General features: G+C 70.3%; 6 protein-coding genes across 6 annotated transcripts; 2 read left to right on the plus strand and 4 right to left on the minus strand.

Annotated features, from left to right (window-relative positions):
• Positions 1–97: 97 nt before the first annotated feature.
• On the plus strand, positions 98–1,330 carry AURANDRAFT_38804 (hypothetical protein; the record flags this gene model as incomplete). The annotated part of the gene is made up of 1 exon (XM_009042178.1): positions 98–1,330. The coding sequence occupies one exon, from the start codon at positions 276–278 to the stop codon at positions 1,302–1,304; it is 1,029 nt and encodes a 342-aa protein (XP_009040426.1).
• A 3,504-nt stretch (positions 1,331–4,834) lies between these two features.
• Positions 4,835–5,155, minus strand: AURANDRAFT_31741 (hypothetical protein; the record flags this gene model as incomplete). The annotated part of the gene is made up of 1 exon (XM_009042197.1): positions 4,835–5,155. A coding segment is annotated over one exon (321 nt), but the record flags the coding sequence as incomplete, so codon positions are not given.
• A 1,924-nt stretch (positions 5,156–7,079) lies between these two features.
• Positions 7,080–8,990, minus strand: AURANDRAFT_31836 (hypothetical protein; the record flags this gene model as incomplete). Its single annotated transcript, XM_009042196.1, has 1 exon — positions 7,080–8,990. The coding sequence occupies one exon, from the start codon at positions 8,988–8,990 to the stop codon at positions 7,080–7,082; it is 1,911 nt and encodes a 636-aa protein (XP_009040444.1).
• Positions 8,991–10,913: 1,923 nt separating this feature from the next.
• AURANDRAFT_31817 (hypothetical protein) lies at positions 10,914–11,609 on the minus strand (the record flags this gene model as incomplete). Its single annotated transcript, XM_009042195.1, has 2 exons — positions 10,914–11,412; positions 11,464–11,609. 2 exons carry the CDS (start codon positions 11,607–11,609, stop codon positions 10,914–10,916), a joined length of 645 nt encoding a protein of 214 aa, XP_009040443.1.
• A 7,987-nt stretch (positions 11,610–19,596) lies between these two features.
• On the minus strand, positions 19,597–20,334 carry AURANDRAFT_13990 (hypothetical protein; the record flags this gene model as incomplete). The annotated part of the gene is made up of 1 exon (XM_009042194.1): positions 19,597–20,334. A coding segment is annotated over one exon (738 nt), but the record flags the coding sequence as incomplete, so codon positions are not given.
• Positions 20,335–22,050: 1,716 nt separating this feature from the next.
• Positions 22,051–22,467, plus strand: AURANDRAFT_5771 (hypothetical protein; the record flags this gene model as incomplete). The annotated part of the gene is made up of 1 exon (XM_009042179.1): positions 22,051–22,467. A coding segment is annotated over one exon (417 nt), but the record flags the coding sequence as incomplete, so codon positions are not given.
• Positions 22,468–25,066: the final 2,599 nt, after the last annotated feature.

Raw genomic sequence — 25,066 nt, forward strand, 5'->3', positions numbered from 1 at the left:
CGCGCATCGGGCCTCTCCATCGGCATCGCTGACCTCTCTGCCACAGATTTGCCACAAGGTGCAGCTTGCTCTCCCTCCGAGCAGCGTCCGTCGTCTGGCGCAGCAGCGGAAGCCAGTGAAGTGGCCACCTCCTCGCGCGTCGGACGCACCTCCTCGCGCGGCAGAACTCGGAAGCAGCACCTCCTAGCGTGCTCGCGGCGACGATCTCGCGCGCCAAGGCCTTCGCAGCCGTCCTCGCCGCTGCGGTGACGCGCGCCGCCGACGACACCTGCGCCATGGCCGTGCTCCGCGTGGACCCGCTGACCTTTCCCTTCGACACGGACAGCCCGTTCCTCTTCGGCGTGTTCCACAACGACAAGTACCCCAAGGGCAACGCGAAGATGGGACCGGACGCGAGCCTCCGGGGCCACAACATCGGCGCGGATTTCGGCAACCCCGCGGGCTGGTCCATGTACCACGGCGAGGGCGGCATCCCGGGCTTCCCCAAGCACCCGCACCGGGGCTTCGAGACCATCTCCGTGTCCGTGCGCGGCTTCGTGGACCACGTCGACAGCCTCGGCGCGGCGGGCCGCTTCGGCGACGGCGACGTGCAGTGGATGACGGCCGGCGCGGGCATCTCGCACGCGGAGATGTTCCCGTGCCTCGCGCGCGCCGAGGAGAATCACATGGAGTTCTTCCAGATCTGGCTGAACCTGCCGCGGGCGAAGAAGATGTCGCCGCCGAACTTCCTCATGTTCTGGGGCGAGGACATCCCGACGCTCGACCGCGGCGGCGCGCTCGTCAAGCTCGTCGCCGGTGCGGCCGAGGGCTTCAACAAGCCCGCGCTGCCGCCGCCGCCGGACAGCTACGCGCGCGACCCGAACTCGCAGCTGCTCGTCATGACGATCAAGTTGAAACCGGGCGCGTCCTACGTCATCCCGGGCGCGCCCGGAGCGGGCCGCGACACGCACCGGAACCTCTACAAGTACGAGGGCGGCGAGCTCACGGTCGGCGGCAAGCGGCTCACGGCGACGCACCGCATCAAGGTCGACGCGTCCAAGGACCTCGAGGTCGCCGCGGGCGCGCAGGAGATCGGGCTCCTCGTGCTCCAGGGCAACGACCTCAACGAGCCCGTGGTCCAGCACGGGCCCTTCGTCGGCAACACGCGCGAGGACATCACCAAGGCCTTCCGGGACTACCAGATGACCCAGTTCGGCAGCTGGCCCTGGCCCTCGGACGGCGTCGTCCACAAGCGCGACGACCAGCGCTTCGCCAAGTACCCCGACGGCCGCGTCGAGACGAAGCCCCGCCGCGCGACGCCGTGAGGGGGGGTTAAATTGCTTTTAGTTCGCTTACGCGCCCTCGTCATCGCTGACGTCGGTTTCCTCCTCCTCGTCGCTGGCGTCGGTCTCCTCCTCCTCCTCATCGCTGACGTCGGTCTCTGGCTCCGTCTCTGAGTCGCCGCCGCGTTCTCGCCGGATTTCTTCCCGCATGCGTTCTTCGTCATTCAAAATCGCGACGCGCAGCTCCTCGCCATCGTCTCTGAACGGGTTCCAGTAAGAAAGTACGATCCAGAATACTTCTTTCGGCACGCCGAACAAGCGCGCGACGACGGAGGCGGAAGCGGCCGTCGCCGGCTGCTCCGTATCCACTGATTTCTCGGGCGGCGCCGCGCGGCCCTGTTCACAGAGCGCCCGTAGCACGAGTAATCCCAGGCGAGGTTCGAGCGCGAAGGGCTTCCAACCGCCAGCACGTTTCACTTTTGCGATGAAGAGCCGCGTTTCTTCGAGGTCGAACGGTTCCTCGAGAAACTCGTCGGCGTGCAGCCTCAGGTAGTCCTCGATGCCATAGCCGTTTCTGTCCACGTGGTCGAGCGACGCACCAGCTTTGAGGAGCGCAAGCGCCGAGTCTGGGGAAGTACAAAAGATGTACGCCATGTTCGCAAAACAATTCATCAGCGGCGTCTCGCCGTTTCCATCAAGTGCTTCCAGGTCGGCGCCATTATCAAGGCAGAAGTTCACCGCTGCGACGGAGCCCACATACGCGACGGCATGAAGGATCGTCTGACTAGAACCGTCCTGACCTTGTTTCGCGTTGATGTCGGCGCGGAGTAATATGAGGACGCGCGCGATCTGATATTGGCCCTCGTCATGATGCTTCGATGCGTCCGTGATCAAGAGATATAACAGTGTGTGTCCCATACTGTCGCGTGCGTCGGCGATGCGAATGACTGATAGGAGATCAGCTCGATCCCGATCAGCGGGATTCTTTTGTAATAAACTGATTATTGCGTCGAACGCGTCCTCTGGCGACGGCATCGTGCGCCAAGCCGAGCGCGGCGACACTTTCCGGCGGCGGAGGAGGGGCACGGACGCGCGCACGCTTTTTGAGGCGATGGGCGTCGCCAGCGCGAGCGTCTTGCGACTCGATCGTCGCCAAGTCCTGAGGCAAAAATGACATCGCCGAGCCTACCGGCTAGCCTGAGCCTCGGCCCGAGGCCCTTGGCGAGGGCATCGCCTATTCGCAAACCCAACGCACGTTACTTCATCTTAGTAGTCTCCTCCGTTTTCGCTACGCCGCACGTGATCCTCGTGGTCGCGGCGGACTGCGTCGCGCAGCACCACAGCGTCGTCGGTGAGGGTGTGCCAATACGACAGGATGTGCCAGAACAGCTCCTTGGAAAAGACTCCGGCATCGGCGCCGTCGCGCACGCGGTAGCGCTTGGCGCCTTGGGCCTCGTCGAGCTCCGGCGGCGCCGCCGCCGCAGGAAATAGCCGCTTGAGGATGGGCAGCGGCGCGCACGTCGCCGAGCGCGCGAGCGACTTGGCGTCGTCGAACGTCTCCGCCGAGAGCACGCCCGACGCCAGCAGCTCCACAGGCATGAAGGCCTCGGGCGGCGACGCGCGTCCTTGCTCGCAGAGGACCCGCAGCGCGAGCAGTTCGCGGCGCGGCTCGCGCGCGTAGGACTTCCAGCCGCCCGCGTCTTTGATTTCCGCGAGCGCCGCCTTGGCCTCTTCGAAGGTGTAAAAGCCGTCACCATAACGACGGTCCTCAGGATCATAGAAGTTCTCACCCACCAGGAAGTCCAAGACGCCGTCGCCTTCGTTGTTGACGGCGTCCAGCGATGCGCCGCGTTTGAGAAGCGCGAGCACGGTGTCGATGCAGTCGCGCTCTACGCAAGCACGGCAGGAGTTCATCAGCGGCGTAATACCATATTTATCAGCAGATTCTAATTCAGCGCCGTTGTCGAGGAGGAAGTTTACCGATTCAGCGGTGCCCAATCGCGCGGCAATGTGAAGCACCGTTTCGTAGCTACGAGTTGTGGGACGGTTCACGTCCGCACCGCGCGCGATGAGGCCGCGCGCGATCTGAATTCCGCCCTTCCTCGCCGCCGCGCCTTTCGGTCCAAATGTCCAATGGCTCCAAGAGCACGTCATGGCACGCGAGAGGAGCGTGGTTGAGTTATCCGTTTCCGCGTCGTTCGGGTCGCGGTCGCCGCTCGAGAACCACTCCTCGACCTCGCTCGCTTTGCCCATGGAGATCGCTTTTATGAGATCCCGCCGCGTCATCGGTGCGCCAGGCTGACGCTCTTTCTTCTCTCTCTCTGGCTTCCAGGTCGGCGACTTTTTCTCGGCGACGACCATAGCGCAGGCGACGCAGCGCTTTCGATGCGGCGCTGTCGACGCGGTCGCTCGATGCGACACGGGCGCGCGCGCGCGCGCCGCGCTCGGAGATGCTCGAGCTGGCGGCTGAGCTCCCGACAAGCGTGCTTCAAGCGAGCATCAACAATCGACATTTGCCCCCACGCTTACGCCCAAAAAACCACCTACAGCTCGGACTTGTAGATGTCGACGAGCTGCTGGGGCATGCCCATGATGGAGAACATGGAGCTCATCTTCTCGTCCTTGATCATCTCCTGCATCTTCGGGTCGCTCATGATCTCGGCCATCTTCGGGTCGAGGCCCGCCTTGCGCGCGACGGCCTTGGCCGCGTAGGTCTGCTGGAACTCGAGGACCGCGGCCTTGTCCCGTAAATCGCCGGCGAAGGTCTCCTGCTTGCCGCGCGGCTCCGCCTCCGTGGCCACGGTCATGTCCGACATGACGAGCGCGGGCGTCCGGTCGATCTTCAGGAAGCTCAGCACGGCCCGGAGCTCGTCGCGCGCGGCGACCTCGTCCTCGTCGGCGTCGCCGTCGTCGTCCGGCGGCTTGAACATGATGATGTGGAGCACCTTGCCCCGGTTCGCGATGGCCGCGCCGTAGAAGGCGTCGCGCTCGGCCGCGAAGTCGCTCTGGGGGTCCACGGCGAGCACGGCGTGCATCTGGAGCGGGCCGCCGAAGATCATGTCGACGTACTCCGGCAAAAAGGGCACGACGAGGGGCATCATCTGCTCCTCGAGCCACTTCTCGAGCTTCTTGCGCCCGTCCTTGCCGTCGCCGAGCTTCAAAAAGGCCACGCGCTCGTCGTAGGGCTTGACGAGCAGCGCGACGGGGCCCTTGGGCACGGCGCCCAAGCTCAGCGGCTTCAGCTTCGCCAGCGGGTCGTCGAGGAGCGACGACTCGTCCGCCTTGCCCTCGTTGAGGAACCGCCGCTCCGCGACGTCGAACGCCTTCGACTTTAGCGCCTCGTCCGTGCCGATGAAGAAGTCGATGGGGTACCGGAATTCGTCGACGGCGTTCAGGAAGCTCCGCGCGGCCTTGGTCTTGTTCGTCTTGAAGAAGGCCAGCACGCGCACGCCGGGGCCCGTCGCCGCCGCCTCGACCGCGGCGGCGTCGCCGAGGTAGCCGCAGCGCTCCTGCGAGAGGCGCTGGGCGGCCTTGACGATCTGCTCCGCCTCCATGCCCACGCCCTGGGCGTCGATGACGCGGCCCTGCTTGAAGAACTTGACCGACGGGTAGCCCGTGACGCCGTGCTGCTGCGCGAGCGCCTGCGCCTGCGTCGCGTCGATCTTCGCGAGCACGACGTCGCCCTTCAGGGCCTGCGCCGCCTCGGCGTAGACCGGCGCCAGCGCCTGGCAGTGCTTGCACCACGGCGCGTAGAACTCGACCATCATGCCCGTGTCGTACTGCTCGTTGACCTTGTTCTGGAAGTTGCTCGCCGTCAGCACGAGCACGCCGTCCTCCTCGATGGCCGCGGCGCGCGCGACGAGCAGCGCGACGAGCGAGGCCAGCGCGCGCATCATCGTCGACGCTGTGAGCGGTCGCGCCGCTGGCTTTTGCGACGCACCAGAGGTCGAGGCCGCGTGGCTGTGGCAACGCTGCTCTTCCGGCTTCTTTGCCCGGTCTTTGCCCGCGCAGCCCGGGTCGTCGGCGCCGACTCGTGGACTATAGAGTCGTGAGGCCGAGCTGTCGGGATGGACCCGCGGTTCGACCGCGCGTTAGACCGCGAAATACAAAAGGCCGAACGCGACGCCAACCATTGCTGCCGTGTCTGTGGTCAGAAGACCACTTTGGTCTGCGAGGGATGCCTTATCGCGCGCTTCTGCTCCAAAAAATGCCAGCGGCAGGCTTGGGACCGCGGGACATCGTCGTCTGTGCGGGCCTACGAAGCTGGTGCTCGATCAGATCAAGGAACAAAAGTTCACCTATGTTCCGGGACGCCGCCAGAATCGTCATTTCGTCAAAAATGCAGCCGAAGCCATCGCCGGCGGGCTCGCGATCAAGGAACCGTCATTTAAAGCGAACGGCCGGCTTCGCGGAAAGCAGCCGCGCTGCACTGAAAAAGCATGTAATGAACCTGCCGCAATCGGCGTGCGCTACGCCAGCTGCTTGGGCGACAAGGCCTGCGCCTGCGCGTCTTGCTGGAGCGCGGTGGTGTTGCGACGCAATTGCGACACGTATTTCGCTCTCCTGCAAAATGCCTCAGGCTGAGCAAAATGTGGGGCTCGGTCGCCTAGCCTCGCCAATTCCCTCCCCGCTAAGCGCCTGGCCCTAAGCTCATTCCCCCATTTTTTTACGCCGCATACGCGTCGCTCCGCCGCCCCTGGTAGGCGGCGACGAGGAGCTCGCCGGCGTCGCTCGCGTGGGCCGTCGTCCGGAAGCGCGCGTCGTTCTTGACGAAGCGCGCGTAGTCCGCCCCGCCGCCGTCCGCGACGACGACGCAGCCGCGGTTCAGCAGGTCGAGCTTCAGCGCGAGCTCGAGGAGCGCCTTGTACGCGTCGCCGTGGGCGATGAGCAGGAAGTCGATACACCGGCTCTGGCCCGACCGCTCGAAGGCCCGGAGCCAGTCCGCGGGCGCGGCCAGCGCGGGCCGGACGCGGTCCGCGACGCCCGCGGCCGCCGCGACGGCCATGCGCACGCTCTGGCCGAGGGCGTCGTCGTCGACGGCGTGGAGCACGGCGTCGCGCGCGAGCCAGCGCGCGACGCGCGCGGCGCTGTAGCCCGCGGACCCGCGCGCGAACTCGACGCAGACCCGGGGCCGGTAGGCGCCCTCCTCGACGTGCGCCACGAAGCCGTCGCCGAAGACGCGGTCGACGACGGCGCCCTGGGCGTCGCCGAAGGTCTCCAGCACGACGTCGCCGTCGCGGCGCATCGCGTCCACGGCCGCGAGCGCGCCCGCGGCGTCGCCCGCGCGCATCGCGCGCTCCGCGACGTCGACGACCGTCGGCCGCAGCCACCCGTTCGCCGCGTTCCAGGCCCAGAGCCGGGCGCGGAGCCCGCGGCCCGCCGGGTGGTGCACGAGCGCGACGACGCACCCGGCGAGCACGCCGCAACAGAGCGCGAAGTCCTTGCCGCGGCCGAAGCCGAGGACCAGCGACGCCGACGCGAGCGCGACCCAGCCGCCGACGGCGGCGACAAGCAGGTTCCCCGCCCGGCCGTCGTCGAGGCGCCGGCCGCAGGCGCCGAGCGCGCCGCCGCACCAGCCCGCGCAGCGCCGCTGGACGGCGTCGCCGGCGAGGCGCAGCCGCAGCCGCACGTCGCCGCCGGCGCCGCGCGCCTTCTTCGACTCGTCGTCGCCGCCGCCGCCGCCGCCCTCGAGGTCATCCTCGTCGGCGCCCGCCGACTTGCGCTGCGTCGCCTGCCGCGGGCTCGCAGGCATGCTGCCGTCGACGCGCGGGGCAGCCTCGTCATACATGTTCAAGGAGCGATGCAAGGTGCCGCGTTTTAGGAAGCCCAGCGCTGGCTCGCGCGCGACTGGAGCGCCGGCGGCTGCTTCCCGTCGAGGTCGAGGACGATGACGTCGTTTTTGCCCGAGTTCAAGAAGGGCGCCGGCGCGTAGAGCGCGTGCTGCGGCCCCGCGGTCTCCCAGAAGCGCCCGAGCATGCGGCCGTTGAGCCAGATGATGCCCTTGGAGAGGCCGCGCGTGTCGAGGTACGTGTCCGCGGGCGCGCCGTCGATGGTCAGGACGCCGCGAAGGAACACGGGCGACGCCGTGGCCGCGCCGTCCAGCGGCCGGAAGGGCAGCCCGGCGACCGCGGCGGGGTCGAGGGGCAGGCACGTCACGCGGTCCAGGTCTCCCACGCGCTTCAGCAGGCCCTTGCGGTCCCGGCGCTCCGCGGCTCGAGCGCCATAATTGATGCGGCCCATGTTCTCCACGAGGAGCCGCAGGTCCGAGCCCCCGGGGACGTCGACGGCGCACGACGCGCCGCAGTCCGGGCGGAACCGGGGCACGCCGGAGAGCTCGCCGTCGACGAAGACGTGGACGCGATCGTGCAGGGACTCTTCGTCGAACGCGAGCGTCTGCGGCGATGGCGATGGCGTCGCCTGCGAGTAGAGCAGGAACCCGTAGTTTTGTCCCAGATCCTCCATCGAGGGCCAGGCGCCGCCGCTCGGCAGCGTCTCGGCGCACGTCGCGAGCGCGTCGACGTGGTCGAGGAGCTTCGCGGCCTCGGCGAGCGCGACGGCGCCGTAGGCCCGCTTCGGCACGGCCGGCGGCTCGTCCGGCGGCGCGCCGTAGACGGCGGCGATGGCGTCGCGGATCGCGGCGAAGGTGTCGCCGCCGTCGGCGCCGACGGTGTGGTCGCCCGCCTCGCCGACGGGCGCGTTGTAATCGTAGGACGTCACGTCCGCGGCGAAGGTCGGCCCGCCGGGCGCGAGGTCGTTGGCGCCGCTCCAGTAGCCGTAGGACGTGCCGCCGTGCGCCATGTAGAGCGAGAACGACGCGTTCGGCTCGCGCGCCATCGCGGCGACGCCGGAGCCGTACTCCTCCGCCGTCTTGTTCGCCGCCCTCGCGTCGACCCAGTGCGTGTACCAGCCCGTCCAGAGCTCGGTCCACATCTTCGGCGAGTGGCCCGGCGCGTTGAAGGCCTTTTGCAAAGCAAAGTCCGCGGCGTAGCCCTCCGCGAGGCCGCCGTCGACCGTCGCGAGCACGCGCGAGTCGTCGCGCCACGGCGACGCGCGGTCGAGGTTCCGCGCGGGCGACACCGTGGAATAGATGACGTCCGTGCCGAGGTGTTGCGTCGCGAGGTCGTAGAGGTGCCGCATGTAGCGCGCGTCGTTCTCGTTCTTCGAGCAGTCGCCGTAGTCGCCGAACTCGTTCTCCAGCTGTATCACGACGACGTTGCCGCCCGCGGAATAGAGGCGGTTTCGGAACTGCGGCAGGAGTTGGCGCCAGTAGCGGTCGACGTAGGAGAGGTAGGCGGGGTCGTAGGTGCGGAGCGTCGCGTTCTCCCGGAGGAGCCACGCGGGGAAGCCGCCGAACTCCCACTCGCCGCACATGTAGGGGCCGACGCGCAGGATCGCGAGGAGCCCCGCGTCCTTCGCTTCGTCCAGGAAGGCGCCGACGTGCTTCGCGCCGGCGAAGTCGAAGGCGTTCGGCTCGGTCTCGTGCAGGTTCCACGGCACGTACGTCGTCACCGCGTTGAGCCCGAGCGCGCGGACGCGCAGCAGCCGGTCGCGCCAGTAGGCCCGCGGCACGCGCGAGTAGTGCACGCTGCCGGACCGCAGCACGAAGGGCGCGCCGTCCTTGACGAAGCGGTCGTCCTCGACGACGAAGCGGCGGCCGTGGCCGAGGCGCAGCGACGGCGTCGCCAGCGCGCGCCGTAGCGACACGAAGGCGAACCAAAAGACGAGCATCGTCGCGCCCCAGAAGCCGGTGACCAGGAAGAACTGCAGGCGCATGCAGCGGCGCGCGACGACGTGCACTTGTCTTCCGAGAGCAAGGACCGCGCTGTGCCACACCGCGCACGCGACGACCACGGCGCGCAGCGCTCTTGTCTTCCGACGGCGCCGCTGTTGTTGTGGCAGCGCTGCAGCGCGCAGCGCTCGCCGACGATCTGCGAGCAGTGACCAGCAAGCCGTCGAGTCCTCGACCTAGCTCACGCGTCTCGCGAGCATCATGCCCTCTCCGAGGGCACTCCTCCTACTCATCGCGGGCGCCGCGGTCGCGGAGAAGGAAACGACCATCAGCACGCTGCGCGAGGACCTCCCCAAGACCGCCGGCCCGATCCTGCGGTCCCTGCTCCTCGTCGACGTCGCCGCGCCGGCGAACCTGCCCCAGTCGTGGGACCCCTTGTACGTGACCTACGACGACGGCCGGGCCTACGCGCTCTGGAACCTGGAGAAGACGTCCATCGTGCTCGACCCGTCGGACCCGTCGCTCCCGTTCGCCGCGTTCGCCGTCGACGCGTTGGTCCTCGACGTCGCCGCGCCGCGGTTCGAGAGCCTGTCCGACGACGAGCGGGTTCGATTCTTGGTCGAGTGCGCGCGCGTCGTCGCCGCCGACGGCGTCGTCGTGCTCGTGGGCGCCGAGAAGCGACCCGTCGTCGCGCTCGAGGGCGGCGCGCACGTCGCCGCGGATTTGTGCTCGCCGCCGGCGCGCGCGCCCAAGTGCGAAGGCGATAACAAGAAGCGCTGCGTCGCGCTCGACGAGCTCCTCCTCAAAGTCGACGGCTTCACGAACGTCTACCGCCGCGGGAAGGCGTCGGCGGCGTGCGAGAAGACGGCGCCCGTGTGCCCCCGCTTCCCGGCGACGCCCAAGAGCTACCAGACCATCGGCAACGCTCGGCGGCAGCAGGCCGTCGGCGGCGACGTGAACAAGGGCCGCCTCGCCGGCTGGGACTCCAAGGGCGTGCTCAACACCTACGGCCCGAACTCCTGGGCGGGGACCTACGCGCGAAAGTCGCCGACCGCGTGGCGCAACAACTACGTGACGCCCCACGCGAAGAAGAAGGAGTGGCGCACCCAGTTCACGAAGTGGATCGAGGCCGGCTACATTAAGCGCGTCCTCGACGCGGGCGCGGGCACGTGCTCGCTCGACGCGACGCTCCGGAGCTCGGGCGTGCGGAAGTCGCTGACGTCGCTGGTCTCCTTCGGCTTCTACGACTGCTCCATGGCCCGCGTCGCCGCGGAGCGCGGGTCGCCCATCCTGGACTGGACCTGGCTCGCGTGGCTGCCGCTGTGCTCGCAGTGCAAGTTCGAACTGATCTTCCAGGCGGAGGGCATCCACCACACGTCGCTGAGCATCGACACGTCGGGCGATCTGGGCCTGTGCGACAAGGACTCGAACAAGGCCGCGCTGGCGTCGCCCTTCCGCCGCCTCGACGCCGAGGACTCGAACACGGCCGCCGCGCTGGCGTCGCCCTTCCGCAACGAGACGCGCCGGCTCCGGGGGCGGCAACGCAAGGGCCAGAAGCACAACTCGAAATACGGCGACGCGCAGCTGTCCCAGTCGTCGAACCGGCTCCCCTGCGCCTTGGTCCTCTGGCGCCGCGCCTTCGACAACTTCGACCGCCACCTCGCCTGCGGCGGGATCCTCTTCCTCAGCGACAGCGACGACCAGATCGCGCTGCCGAGCAACGCGAAGCCGTCGACGCCCCAGTGCTGGATGGCCTACGGCATCCAGTGGGCCGAGCACCGGGGCTACGAGGTCAAGGAGGTGAAGCACGCCTACGGCTCCCTCTGCGGCGGCAAGCGGGGCGCGCTCCACCTCGGCCACTCGGAGCTCATGGTCAAGAAGACGTGCAAGCGCGCCTAGACGAAGCGCGATATCTTAGAATCCTATCGTTGCTTCTTGGAGCTGCCGAAGCCGCCGAAGCCCATCATGGCGTTCATCTCCGCGTCGAAGTCCGGGTCCTCGGCCTGGTCCGCCGCGGCCCGCTCCTCCTTGCGCTGGCGCTTCGCCTCGCGCCGCGCGGCCTTCTCCGCGGCGTCGTCCTCGTCGCGCTGCTGGAGGCGCCGCTCGTACTCCTCGCCGACGTCGAGCGTCTTGTGGCGCTCGACGGCCGCCGCCGCCGCCGCGCGCTTCTCGGTCTGGTCCGCGAAGCGGTCGCGGACCGCGTCGACGCCGACGCGCTCGACGCGCATGGAGTAGCCCAGCTTCCGCTGGTGCTTCTTGCCGTTGATGTGGTCCAGGTACGACGCGCTGTCGCGCAGCAGGCACTCGCAGACGTCGCAGTACCAGCCCGTCGCCTTCTTCTGCACCTCTGGCTCCGTGAGCACCTTCGTGCACCCGGCGGACTTGTCGAAGCCGAAGCCGCCCGTGCGGTGCGTCAGCCAACTCCGCTTCGACCCGGCGGGGCCCGCGGCGCCGGCCTCGGCGGCGCGGAACTCCTGCCGGTCCCGGATCTCCGCCTCGGCGCCCTTGCCGTCGACGTACTCGTCGCCGTACTCCTCGCGGTCCTTCGCGCGCTGCTCGTACTTGTCCTTGTCCCACCCGCGGCGCTCGACGTTCAGCGTGCCCTTGGGGGCCGACATGGCGGCGGAGCGGGGCGGCGGCGGAGGCGGCGGTCCTTGATGAGCGGCTCTGTCAACTGCGAGGGGCAACATCGTCCAGAGCTGCCCCACGCCACGACGAGCAACACGATGTAAACCGGCAGCCGAGTCGGGGCCGGGACCAACCGCGATGCACGAGGAGCAGAAGGAGATGGACACGGCGCGGCTGCCGAACCCGCGCGACGCCATCGAGCAGTGGCTCCGGGGCGCCGGCGTGCCGCGGTCCACGGCGTCGTCGTCGGCGTCCCTGCTCGCGGAGCGCAACTGGCAGCCGGCGGGCGCGTCGGGCGCGCTGAGCGACATGCGCGGCCTCCCCGACGAGGCCGTGCTCCTCGCGCAGCGGCGGCTCGGCCGCGAGAGCGTCTACCGCGAGTTCCTCGACGGCGGCGACGATCCCGAGTCTCCGACGAAGCGGCGGCGCCACACGCTCGCGCGCGCGTCCCAGCTCGCCGCCGAGGGCGCGTCGACGCGGGAGCTCGCGCGCTACGCGCTCCCGCGGCGCGAGGCCGCGGAGCGGCACCGCGCGGGCCTCCTCTTCGAGGGCGGCGAGAACTCGGTCCGCGCGGCCGCGCCGCTCGGCGAGTTGGGCGTCGGCGTCGAGCTCAGCGTCCTGTGGCGGCGACAATTTTCGAGAGATTTCGACCGGGCAGACGAAGAGAAATCGTTACCGACATGCTTGGTAGGTCGAGCTCTTCTTCCGGGCGCTGCGCGTGTCCTTCTGGGCCATGTGCGCCATGGCCCTGTGCTACGGCCCGGCGCTCGCGATCCACCGCGCGGGCAACGACGGCTACGCGCTGTCGACGCCGAAGATCGTCGCCGCGGGCGACCTGGGCTTCGTGCGCTACGGCCTCGGCAACGAGGGCCTCGACCGCGACGCGATCTCGTCGCGGCGCGGCCGCTGCGACTGCGCGTCGGTGCCGTCGCAGGTCGTCGACGCCGTCGGCTGCGTCGACGGCGGCGGCGTCGACTGCGCCTGCAGCGACAAGGGCGTCGACAAGGTGCGGTTCTGCGACGGCTGGCGGTACTTGAGCATCTGGGGACGACGCTACCGGGACCACCGGGTCGCCTACGCGCTGGCGGGGTCCGCGCTGGCGGCGTCGATCGTCCTCGTGGTCGCCGCGTTCTACTTCGACCGGACCCTCGGCAAGGTCGTCGCGCGGCGGCGCACGATCCAGGCGGAGCCCGCGGACTACACGATCATCGTCAAGGGCCTGCCGCCGACGGCGACGATCGCGTCGGTCCGGGAGCATTTCTCGAGCCTCTACGACCTCAAGGGCCCCGCGTACCGCCACGCGCCCGTCGCCGGCGTCGACGCGGGGGGCGTGCGTCTGCACGGCGCCGCGCTGGCGACGGCGCTCGCCGCGGCCGCGACGCACTTTGTCGTGCTGCCCTACGCGTCCTCGAAGATCCCGCGAGCGGACGAGCTCGGCGGCGGCTACAAAAGGCGGGCGGCGTTGGTCGGCGGCGGCGCGCTGCTCGTCGGCTTCTTGTTTTGGTGCTTTTTAGCTTGCCGCGGCGCGGGGACCCCGCGGCCGCGCGCGTCGCCGCGCGCGGCGTGGGAGGCGGAGCGCGCCGCGGCGCTCAAGTACGCGGCCAAGAGACGGCGACGGAGGAAGCGGTCGTCGCGCGTCGCGCCGAGCGACGACTCCGACGCCGTCGCGTTGGACGGCTTGGACGCCATGAGCCGCGTGCTCTGCGCCGACGATCCGGGCGCCGCGGAGCCCTGCGACAACGCGGACCACGTCAACGGCAACCCGAACTTCCTCGGGTCGTGGGTCGCGGACGTCCAGCTCAGCCACCCCTTCGGCAATTTGATTCGACGGGCGCGGAAGATGCTCAAGGTCGACGAGAAGGCCGAGACGCTCAACGCGCTGCTGGCGCGCGAGCGGTCCGACCGGGCGCGGCCCCGGACGATCGCGCGGCTCGAGAGGAAGATCGCGAAGACGCGGAAGCGGTTTGAAAAGTCGGCGACGAAGCTGCGGAAGCGCTACGCGCCCGAGCGGACCATGCGGCCCTGCGGCCGCGTCGCCTTCGTGACCTTCGAGCACGAGGAGAGCTGTTTTCGCTGCCTCGACGACTACCGCGCGTCCGGGAGTTGGTACCGGCGCCGCTTCCAGCCGCGCGCGCTCCGCTTCCCCGACGGCGAGAAGACGCGGCGCCGCCTCATCGTGAAGCGCGCCCCGGCGCCGTCGAACGTCGTCTGGGAGAACCTGGAGCAGTCCTGGGGCAGCAGGGTGCGCCGCGCGGCCGCCGCGCGCGCCGTGACGCTCGCGCTGCTCGCGGCGTCGGCGCTGGCCATCAACAAGGCCGCCGTCGCGGCGCGCGACGCCGTCGAGTCGATCCCCGACTCGCTCCAGTGCCGCGCGCTCGAGGCCGCGGTCGTCGGCACCTTCAACAGCACGCTCCGGGAGTTGAGGTACAACGAAACCGTCGACTGCGGCGGCGACGCGTACCACCTCGCCTACGACGGCCTGGACTACGACCAGTTGCCGCCGCTCGAGCTCGACGCCTACGGCGACATATCGCCGCTGCCGAGGGGCGACGCGGGCCTCGACGTCCTCCGGGACGTCGACGGCGGCCTCCGCTGCGAGCATCCCGCGGGCGCGTCGAAGCGGTCCCCCAAGGTCTGCCGGAGCCGCGGCGGCAGGAGCGACGACAAGCAGGCCCACGCCCTCTTCCCCTGCGGCGCGAACGCCACCTGCGACACGCTCGCCGTGACCTGCGCGGCGCCGCGCTGCGGCGTCTGCGACGACCCCTGCGCGCCGGGCGACCGGTCGCGCGACAACGAGGACGACGTCTGCTACACGCTGCCCTGCTACGGCCGGTCCGAGTCCGGCGCGCCGGGCTGGATCGACGACCCGGGCTACAGCTGCTTCGAGTACCACCCGAGCCTGCTCGCCGCGTGCTTCTGCCGCTTCAATCTAGGCGCGAAGAAGGCCGCGCTCATCCTCGCGGGGCGCCGGAAGCCGGCCGAGGCGGACGTCTGCGCCAAGACGCTGCGCAACGTCATGGTCGCCTTCCTGCTCAAGATCGCCGTGGCGCTGCTCGTCGTTCTCGTCAACGAGCTCGTGCGCGTCGCGCTCTACGCGCTCACGGACTTCGAGCGCCACTCCTCGCAGACGACGCGGCTGACATCGTTGGTAACGAAGCTGTCCAACGCGCAGATCGTCAACACGGCGCTGCTGGCGCTGGCGATCAACGCGAGCCTGAAGCGGGACGAGTCGCCCGACGGCGTCGACGAGGGCGCGGATCGGACGAACCTGCTCGGCGGGTCGCACCCGGCGTCCTGTGGCGGCGACGATTTCGAGAGATGTTGACCGGGAAAACGAAGAGAAATCGTTACCGACATGCTTGGTAGGTCGCACCGGTCCATGGGCAAGGCGTGGTACGCCACCGTGGGCGCGTCGCTGACGCTGACCATGCTCACGAACGTCGTCGTCCCCCAGATCTCCTTCGTCCAGAAGGTTGTGGTGAAGGAGCTGAAGCGGACGGCGCTGCGGAGTTGGGTGAAGACGCAGTCCGCGCTCGACCGGCTCTACACGCCGACGCCCTGGCAGATCGAGCGCTCCTACGCCATCGCGCTCACGACGCTCTTCGTGACGACGCTCTACGCGCCGGGTCTTCCAGTGCTCGCGGCCTTCGCCACGGTGGCCTGCGGCGTCGCCTACGCGCTCAACAAGGTCCTCGTCTTCAAGTTCTGCGAGCAGCCGCCGAACTACGACGAGACACTGGGGAAACAGTTTTCGAATCGACTCTACGTCATGGCCGCGCTCCACTTCCTCATGGCCGTCTACGCGCTGTCGGAGGACGAGCTCGTCCACGCGCCGGACGTGGAGGCGATCGCGACCTACGCGGAGAAGCGCTCCGGGCTCGTCCGCTTCGCGCTGCGGCGCATGGCGAAGCGCAACGTCGTGCCTCTGTGGCTCGCGTTCTTCGCCTACGTCGCCGTGCTGCTGCTCTGGGCGATCCTGGGACGGCCGTTCCTGCTGTTCCTCAAGAGTTTGTGCGGCGGCGGCGCCATCAGGGACCTCGCGCACGTCCACCGGCAGGCGCCCTACTCCAAGCCCTGGACGTCCGTCGCCGCGTCGAAGGCGCTCCGGCTCAAGGCGACGGCGGCGAAGCGCGTGGGCCACGACGACGGCGATCTGCATCTGGCGCACGGCTGCACGTTCTACCGGCGCTGGGAGGCCGACGCGCTGTCGTCCAACGGCCACAAGCGGCGCGCGGGCGACGTGAAGCTCGCCTGGGAGGTCATGGCCAAGGCGGACCTCGAGAGCTACAACATCGTGCGCAATCCCAAGTACGAGCGCGTCATGGCGCTGCTGGACAAGCTCGGCTACGCGGCCGTCGACGAGGAGGAGGCGATCTGCCGCCCGTCGGCCGCGAGCCTCGCGCGGAGCCGCGTCAAGCGCGCCCAGGAGGCGGCGAAGGCGGACCCGGACCTGCCGCCGCCGCCGCGCGTGTCCGCGCAGGCCGCGGCGCAGGAGGCGCAGAAGATCCTCCAGCAGAGCGCGGTCAAGGCCGCGTGGGCCGGCGGCGACGGCGACGGCGCCGACGACATCATCTAAGTGTGTTTAGTCGATGAAGAAGAGGCGGAACTCGGACACGGTCGGCGCGTCGTCGTCGCGGAGCGGCGTCAGGTCCGAGAGGCTCGTCCGCGACGACGCGGCGATGGAGTCCGCGGGGCCGACGGCGACGCGGTCCGCGTGGACCTGGCAGAGGCGGATCATCCAGTACTCGCTGTCGTCGACGGCCTTCTTCACCGCGCCGTGGTGGCCGTACTCCGCGAGCGCGGCGAGGATGCGGCCCGCGCGGTCGACGCCGACGTCGTCCTCGACGCGCGCCCAGTCGTACGCGAGGCCCGCGTGCATCGCGTCGGCGACGTAGTTGTAGACCGTCGTCTCCTTGACGCCGCGCTCCTCGGCGATGGCCCGCGCGGACCGGCCGTCGACGAAGTAGGCGTCGTAGGCCCGCTGCTTCGCGGGCTGCACGCGGCCGATCTCGGGCCGCGCGTCGACGCGGTGGCGCCACGGCGCGGAGCCGCGGCGCTTCGGCTTGCACGGCGACGGCTCCGGCGACGGACGGCGCGCCGCCGTCCCGCGGCGGCGGCGGCTTCGCGGGCGCCGCGGTGCCGGCGGCGGCTTGTTCGTCGCGTCGCGGAGCGACCGCTCGTCGGACCGCGCGCTCAGCGCGCAGAAGACGCGGAAGCCCGCGTAGGCGTCGAGGGCCGCGTACTCGCGCTGCTGCGCGCTCAGCGGGTACTGCTCCCAGTTGCCGCAGCGCGTCGCGGGCGGCTTCGGGAGCGCGCAGCGGAGCGCGGCCGCCGCGAGCGCGGCGAGCGAGCCGCCGCACGACAGGCCGAGGGGCCCCGCGAGGTCGCGGCAGTCGACGACGGGCGACACGGCGCAGCCCGGGTAGTCGTTCTGGAGCTTGAGAGCGTCGTTGCCGCAGCCCACGCCGACCTTGACGGCCTGCGGGTCGCAGAGCAGCGCGTGGAGCCGGTCGGGGATCGCGCCGAGCTTGCTCACGTGGAAGACGACGGCGAGGTCGTGGGCCGCGAGCTGGACCGTGGCGACCTTGCGCGGCGGCTTGCCCGCCTCGAAGGTCACGCGCCACTCGACGTCGAAGCCGAGCACGGCGGTCCAGCTCCGCTTCTTCCAGCGGCCCCGCTGCGCCTGCACCGCGCGCTCGAGGAGGCCGCACGCCTCGTCGACCTGCTTGGGCGTCGCGGCGTACTCGACGCGCCCGAGGAACTTGAGCGTCTTCTGCGGGGCGGCGGAGGCGCCGCCGGCCTCCCAGGGCAGCGCGCGCTTCGCCTTCTTCGCCGCGGGGATGCGCTTCGCGTCGCCGGCCCAGGGCAACGCGCGGCCCGCTTTCGCGGCGCCGTCCGGCTGCGGCGGCGCGATGGCGTCGCCCCAGTCGTCGGCAGGCGGTTTGGCGGCGTTCGATTTCGCCGGCGCGACGGCGTCGCCCCAGTCGTCGGCCTCCGGCGCGTCCGCGGCCGCGGCCTTGGCGGCGGCGGCGGCCGTGCGGAACTCGCGCGCGGAGTCGTCCGCGGGCCAGAAGGCCGCGGACGCGCGCTGGGACGCCGCCGTGAGCGAGCTGACCGTGCTCGCGACGGTGGCCCCGGGCGTCGCCAGCGCCCGCGGCGGCTTCTCGTCGGCCTCGTCCTCGGACGACTCCGTCGCGTCGGGATCCGGCGGCGGCGCGCGCTTGACGCCCGTCTGGAAGAGCGCCTTGACGGGCGGGGCGCCGGGCCGCGGCGCGCGGAAGGGCGTGTTCGACGGCGGGCCCGGCGCGCTCAGGGGCACGGCCGCGTCCTGGCTGAGCACCTGCGTCGCCGGCGCCTCGGCACCACACACGGCCGCCTCCGCAGCGGCGTCGAGCGCCTCTTGCTCGTGCGCTTCCAGCGCCGCCGCCTCGGCGTCGTCCTCGACGGGCGTCGGCGCCGGCGAATTCGCGCAGCCCACGAAGCGCAGGAGCGCGCCGCCGTCGGCGTGCGTCGTCGGCGGCGCGGTGAGGAACGGCGGCGCCGGCGACGGTGACGACGTCTCCGTCTGCGTGTGCGACGACTGCGACGCCTTGGCCTCGAGCACGGAGGCGAGGAGCGCGTCGTCGTCCCAGTCGTTCAAGATGTCGTTGAATGTTTGCTCGACCATGCTGCTCGGGAGAGCGCGCGGCCGGCATGGAACGGTCGCTGTGGGCGGGGGTGCGCGTCGTTCGCCGGCGCGCGCGCGCGGACGGCGTCGCCTGCGGCGTCGGCCGATAGCCTCTGCGATCCTGTCTGCGATGACCCGCCGACGGCGCTCAGCAGACGCGAACGAGACACGCCAGGCATTAGACTCGACGAACACACGCTTAACACCACAACAAGCACAGCAGCGTCGCCGGCGTCACACCAACTCCGCCAAGGACGCGGAGGAGGCCGACTTCGCGAGGCAGAGATGGTGGTCGCAGAGCCGCGCGGCCTGCTCCGCGTCGTGGGTCACGAGGAGCAGCGCGCCCGTGAACTTGCGGAGCGTCACCTCGACGAGGGCCGTCGTCTCGGAATCGCACGCCGACGTCGGCTCGTCGAGGAGGAGGATTTTGGGCTTGAGCGCGATGGCGATGGCGAGGTTCGCGCGCTGCGCTTCGCCGCCGGAGAGCGTGTACCAGGGCTCGTCGAGCTTGTCCGCGGCGAGGCCCCAGGCGCCGGCGAGGGCCTCGAAGGCCGCGTCGTCGGCGACGTCGCGGTCCCGCTGCGCCGCGTAGGCCCGGCACTTCGCGAGGAGGTCGCGCGGCGACCCGGGCAGCGTCGGCCGGTCCTGGGGCACGTAGGCGACCGCGCAGCGCCAGGCCGGCGCCGGCAGGGCGGCGTCGACGACGACGGAGGACAGGGACCCGCCCGTGGACGGGACGAGCTTCGCGAGCGTCTTCAGGAGCTGCGACTTGCCGGCGCCTGGGCAGGACAAGGGTGATTCAACGTCGCTTCAACATGAGTGTTCCGCGCGCGCGCGTTCCGGAAAAAGCATTCACGCTTCGAGACCGTTCCGAGAGATGATCGCTCGTCCAAAAATCAGCCGAAACGAGTGGAAAACGGCCGAGATCGGAGCCTTTGAAGTTGGGAATTTCGCTCTCTTTTCCTGCCCTGGCCGGCGCCCGTCTCGCCCGTGATCGACGTCGGCTCGCCGGGCTTCAGCGCGAGCGAGCACTCGATGCCCGTGCGCTTCGAGGTGAGCCCGTCGGCGATGAGCCACGCGCCGGCGACGTAGGGCCCGTCGCCGCCCTCGAGCGCGTAGCGCGGGCCCTTGGGCACGGCGGCGGCGTCGGACGCGCCGACGAGGCCGTAGTCCGAGCTCGCCGCCGGCTTTGCTTCGACGGCGCGCGCGAACGCGGCGCGCGCGGCGCCCGCGAGCGCCAGGAGTATGTCCTTCTTCTGGGCCTTCGTGCGGCGGCGGATGAGGTCGCGGCGGAGCACGTGCGTCCGCGCGTCGAAGACGGAGAACGCCGCGAAGAAGAGCAGGAGCCCCGTCGTGATGCAGCCCGCCGCGGACACCAGGTACATGATCATGACCTGGTAGCCCCCGGCGACGAGCGGCGGCTGGCCGCCGAGCATCTGGCCCGTCATCATGCCCGGCATCATGACGAGGCCCATGACGGCCATCGAATTCAACGTCGGCGTGAGCGCGGCCGTCATCGCCTTGCGCAGCGCCGGCAGCGCCGCCTCGCGCCACGACGCGCCCCGGCTCAGGCAGAGCTCGACGCGGTCGCTGCCCTCGGCGACGTCCGTGAGGAACGCGTTCGCGCCCAGCGCCGTGGACGTGAGCACGTTGCCGACGACCATGCCGGACACGGGCACGATGTACTTGGCGTCGTAAAAGGGCGTCAGGTCCAGCACGAGGCACGTCGCGTACATGATGACGGACCCCGCGCCGACGGCGAAGGCGACGGAGAAGTGGTAGTAGACGCTCGCGTAGTCGTAGTTCAGCCGGCTCGACGCCTCGCGCGACGCGAGCGCGACGATGAGGCACAGGTAGGCCGCGATGAGCGGCGGCGAATTGCGCTCGAAGAGCGGCTCGAGGACGAAGGCGCAGAGCAGCATGAGCTGGCCCGCGCAGCGCAGCGCGGACACGACGAGCCGCGACTCCAGGCCGAGCTCGAGCGTCTTCGACGCGGCGACGACGACGGCGAGCAGCGCGCCGCAGGCCACGAGGTGCCAGAAGCCGAGCTGCGCGATCGCCGGTTTCGACAGGTCGGCGTCCATCGTTGTCGTTGTTCAGCGCGCTGCCAGGGTGGTGCAGGCTGCCAGTGCGAGAGGTGAATCTCCTCGCGTTCAGCGAGCGGCTTGAGCAATCTTCAAGCAAGCAGGTTACCTTGTTGCCCTCGGGCTGCCTCGATGGTCCTTGGACTGGGACTGGTTGCAGCCGCATAGAAGCACACCTAGCGCATCGCAAAGAGCCAAAACCATGAGCTGGCCCGCTGGCTGGTGCCGCGGACCGAACTGGCCGGCGGCGTGGACCGAGGCGCAGCGGCTGGAGGCTGAGCGGGCCTGCGATGCGCCGCGGGCCTGCGATGCGCCGCCGCCGCCACCGTTGAAACGACGCGTCTCGTTCCGAGAAGACAAGCTCTGCGACGTCTTCGAGTACGAGAAGGAGGAGGAGGAGCCTGAGCCCGAGCCGGTCATGCTCGCGTACAAAGCGGTTCCCAAAACGCGGCACAGCGCGCTGAGCCTCTTCCGCGACGCGCGGCTGCCGGCCCTCGTCGCCGCCGGCGCGGACCGCGCCCGGGCGACGAAGGACCTCGCGAAGCAGTTCGTGCTCTTCAAGAAGCAGGACAAGGCCGCGTTCGACGCGCTCCAGGCGCGGGCCAAGGAGCTCAACGACGCGCTCCCGCCGTAAAACAGAATTCACGTTACGTAGGGCCCGAGGTCGATGGCCTCGAACATGCGGCGGTGGCCGAGGTCGTTGGGGTGGCCCGGGTCCGCGGCGTAGCCCGCGCGCCAGCGGCCCGTCGCCGGCGCCGCGGTCGCGTTGTAGAAGTCGATCGTCGGGTAGGGCCAGGTCCGGAGCCGCGCGTTGACGTCCTCGAGGACGCGGCGGTGGAGGTCCTGCGCGTAGTCGTTGGCGTAGGCGCTGCCGACGACGACGGCGCCGCCGACGCGCGCCGCGGCCGCGTCCGCGACGTCGCGCAGGTCGGCGACGTAGCGGTCCGCGATGGCCTCCGCCTCGGCCGCGTCGTCCGCGTCGAAGAGGCCCTCGTTCGCGAGCGACAGCGAGATGATCGCGGACGTGGCCGCGGTGCGGTTCGCGACGAGCACGCTCTCGAGCGTGGTCACGACGACGCTCAGCGTCGCCGCGGCCGTGAAGCCGCCGATGGCGTAGTTCTCCACGGCGACGGGCTCGAGCGCGTCGGCGAGGTGGTACCACCAGCCGAGGTCGTTGACCGCGCAGCAGCCGCGCGCGACCGACGACCCGAAGATGGCGACGTAGCCCGACGCGGCGCCGTCGTCGTCGACGACGCCGCCGTCCCGGGCGCGCGCCATGGTCCGCGCGCCGACGACGAAGAGGGCCACGAGGACCAGGACCACGGCCGCGGCGCAGACGGCCTCGCCGCAGCCGCGGCCGGGCCGCTTCGGCTGCTCCTCCTTGCACTCGATGAAGGTCACGCTCGCGACGTTGGTTGGTGCGTTTTGCATGCTGTGTTTTTTGTGTGCTACCGGTAGTTCACGGTTTGTGGCAGCGCGACAGTCCCAGGGGGCTGTGCTACCGTTGCTCCATCATTCCCGGTCGGGCTGCGCGGGTAATTATGCGTTCTTGCACAGACCTTGCCCTCGCCGGGAAATTGTGACAAAAATCTCACTAGCACCAGCGACGCGCGGTGGCAGCCGCGGGCGCGCCGCAGCACGATGTTTTCGAGCTCGCTGCGGACGACGACGAGCTCGACGGTGCGACTGAACGTCTACGACCTGCACCAGGCCAACGCCTTCGTCGAAGCCATGGGTTTTGGATTGTACCACAGCGGCGTCGAGATCGACGGCCGCGAGTACGTGTTCGGCAGCGGCCAGGGCATCGGCGACGTGCCGCCGCGGACGGCGCCGAACGCCGTGTTCCGCGCGTCCATCGACATGGGCAGCTACGACGGCGGCGCGCGGGGCGTCGCGCGCGCGATCGACGACCTCCGCGCGTCGTTCCCGAACGGCGGCTACGACCTCGTCGGCAAGAACTGCAACCACTTCGCCGACGCGCTCGTCTTCGCGCTCCTGAAAAAGCACATCCCCGCCTGGGTGAACCGCGCGGCGCTGCTGGGCTCCTGCGTCGCCTGCCTCGTGCCGCGCGACCGCGACCCGACGGCCATCGAGCACGGCGCGCGGCGGCCGGCCGCGCCGGCGCCGCAGCGCAGCTTCGCCGGCGCGGGCTACAGCCTCGCGCCCTCGACGCCGCCGCGCATCGAGGACCGCGACGGCGACGCCGCGGCGGCGAAGCGCGACCGCATCCGCACCGCCGCGCTCCGCCGCTTCGACTGCAGCCCGGACTAGGCTTCTTGGAGGGTAATTCTTTGGAGTGTCACTGGGGTTTTCGTGGCTGCGCATTTGTGCGCGTGCGCGGCGAGCACCGAATTTGTTTAAGGCGACGCGGCCGTCGACGATGTGGGTGCGCCGCGGCGGTGGCGGCACGACGGAAATCTCTCGCACGGTGAAATTGTAGGTCGCGTCGTCTTCGCTGGCCTTGATGCCGAGATCGATCATGACGGGGACGCCCTTGGACGCGACTTGGCAACCGCGACGACGACGCGGCGCGCGCGCGCGTGCGCGGCCATCGGCCTCGGCTTCGAGAAGAAGCTGCGGGCGCGCAAGGCGACCAAGGAGATGATAGACGCGCGGCTCAAGGTGTGGTGGAGAGTGCTGACATACGGCACCAAGACGCTCCTGTCGTTGGCCCGGCTTGAAGCTTGAGTGCGAAGTCCGTCGCCGAACTTGAAAATGTGGCCCGGGCACTGGCATGCGTGGCCGTGGAGCGCGTCCAAGACCTGCTGCCGGCACGTCCCGTAGGACGCGTCATCGATGCGGAAGATTTGCACGCCGCTGCCCTCAGCGGCACGCAGCAGGTTCGCCGCGGCCGCCGCCCAACCCCCCGGGTCCACCGCGAACTCGCAAGGAGCGGTCGAGGAGCGGTCGAGCTCGGCGCCGGCATGTGACCAGCCTCTGAGGTCGAGTCTTACTGACCGCCCGTCGACGCTGACCGCGCGACCGCGCTGCCGCGCCGCGCCGCCGAACCGCACTCGACCGGTAGCGATGCCCCCGAAGCGCGGCGACCTCGGGGCCGGCGCCAACAACGTCTGGAAGGTGCAGGAGATCGAGCGGCTTCCCGACAGCGACAAGGCGCGCGCCATGCTCCTGGAGGTGAAGACGCACGCCGACGCGCTGCTCAAGGCGCGGGGCTGGCGCGTGAAGAACCTCATCGAGATCTGCTGCTGCGAGCGGAAGAACATGGGCACGAAATTGGGCGTCGGCGGCTGGTGCCGGAGCGACGGCACTGGCCGGGGCGCGGCGACGATCGCGCTGCGGCTCCGGCGGCCCAAGAGCCACGACCTCTACCCCTTCGAGCACAACCTGGCGGTCATGATCCACGAGATGAGCCACATCGTCCACGGGAACCACAGCGCGAACTTTTACGCGCTGATGGACGAGCTCAAGAAGCAGTACGAGCTCATCCGCGAGAAGGGCCAGGTCGTCGACGTCGACGGCTTCCCCATCGAGGGCGGCCGCAAGGCCGACGCGGGCCGCCACGACCCCAGGTCCGCGGCCGAGGGCCGCGCGGCGGGCCTCCGCGCCGCGGAGAAGCGCGCGACGAAGCAGAAGGTCATGGGCGGCGGCCGCCTCGGCGGCGGCGGCGGCGGCGGCGCCTGGGCCAAGCTCCCGCCGCGCGAGGCCGCCGCGCGCGCCGCGGAGCGCCGCGCGGCCGACGCGCGCAACGGCCTCGGCGACGAGGAGCTCGACATCGCCGCCGAGCGGCCGGGCCTCGGCGGCCTCTGGGACGGCAACTGGCGCGCCATCTGCCCCGTCTGCGGGCCCGTCTGCGAGGACAAGCGCGCCCACGCCGAGGTCCTCTCCGACGACGACGACGAAGCGCCGGAGGAGGAGCCCGCCGCGGCCCCGAAGCCCGCCGCGGCCCCGAAGCCCGAGCCGCCCGCGGAGCCCGTGGACCTCCGGTCGCCGAGTCCGCCGGCGAAGAAGCCGCGCGTCGACGACGCCTGCATCGACCTGACGGCCGAGGACTCGGACTCGGACGGCGGCGCCGGCCCCTGGACCTGCGACCGCTGCACGCTGAGCAACGCCGCCGACGCCGACGCCTGCGCCGTCTGCGCCGCGCCGCGCGAGGCCGCGCGCGACGCCGCGCTGGCCGCGAGTCTGGCCGAGCCGTTACCCGCGGACACGGCGCGCGACGCCGCGCTGGCCGCGTCGTTGGCGCCGCCGGCGCCGGACACGGCGCGCGACGCCGCGCTGGCCGCGAGCCTGGCGCCGGCGCCGCCGGACCCGGCGCGCGACGCCGCGCTCGCCGCGTCGCTCGCCGCGGAGACGGCGCGCGAGCTCGCGGCCGCGGAAGCGGCCGCGGAGCCGCCGCGCGAAACCGCCGCCGCGCCCTTCGACCCGTTCAAGTCGAGCCTCAACGGCGGGACCATGCAGCGGAAGTAAGGTGTTTGTATTGTGGTTTTGGCTGTTTTGATGGTGTCGACGCGCCAAGACGGGCGTGTGTGCGATGCGCGCGGACGCGTACGCGTCCGGACGACGTTCGAGGTCGTTGCCGCTGTCGCCGCGCCACCACCAACGGTGCCGCTTATCGTCGCGCGCCACGCATGGAGACCGCAACGAAGATCGATTTGCGCCCGCCGGTGCGCAAATCCAACGCCAAACCAAACGGCGGCCTCGCGAATCATTACAAAGCCGCGCGCGCCGAGAGCGC

This window comes from Aureococcus anophagefferens, assembly GCF_000186865.1.
Source record: "Aureococcus anophagefferens unplaced genomic scaffold AURANscaffold_28, whole genome shotgun sequence".
NCBI classification, from domain to species: Eukaryota; class Pelagophyceae; order Pelagomonadales; family Pelagomonadaceae; genus Aureococcus; species Aureococcus anophagefferens.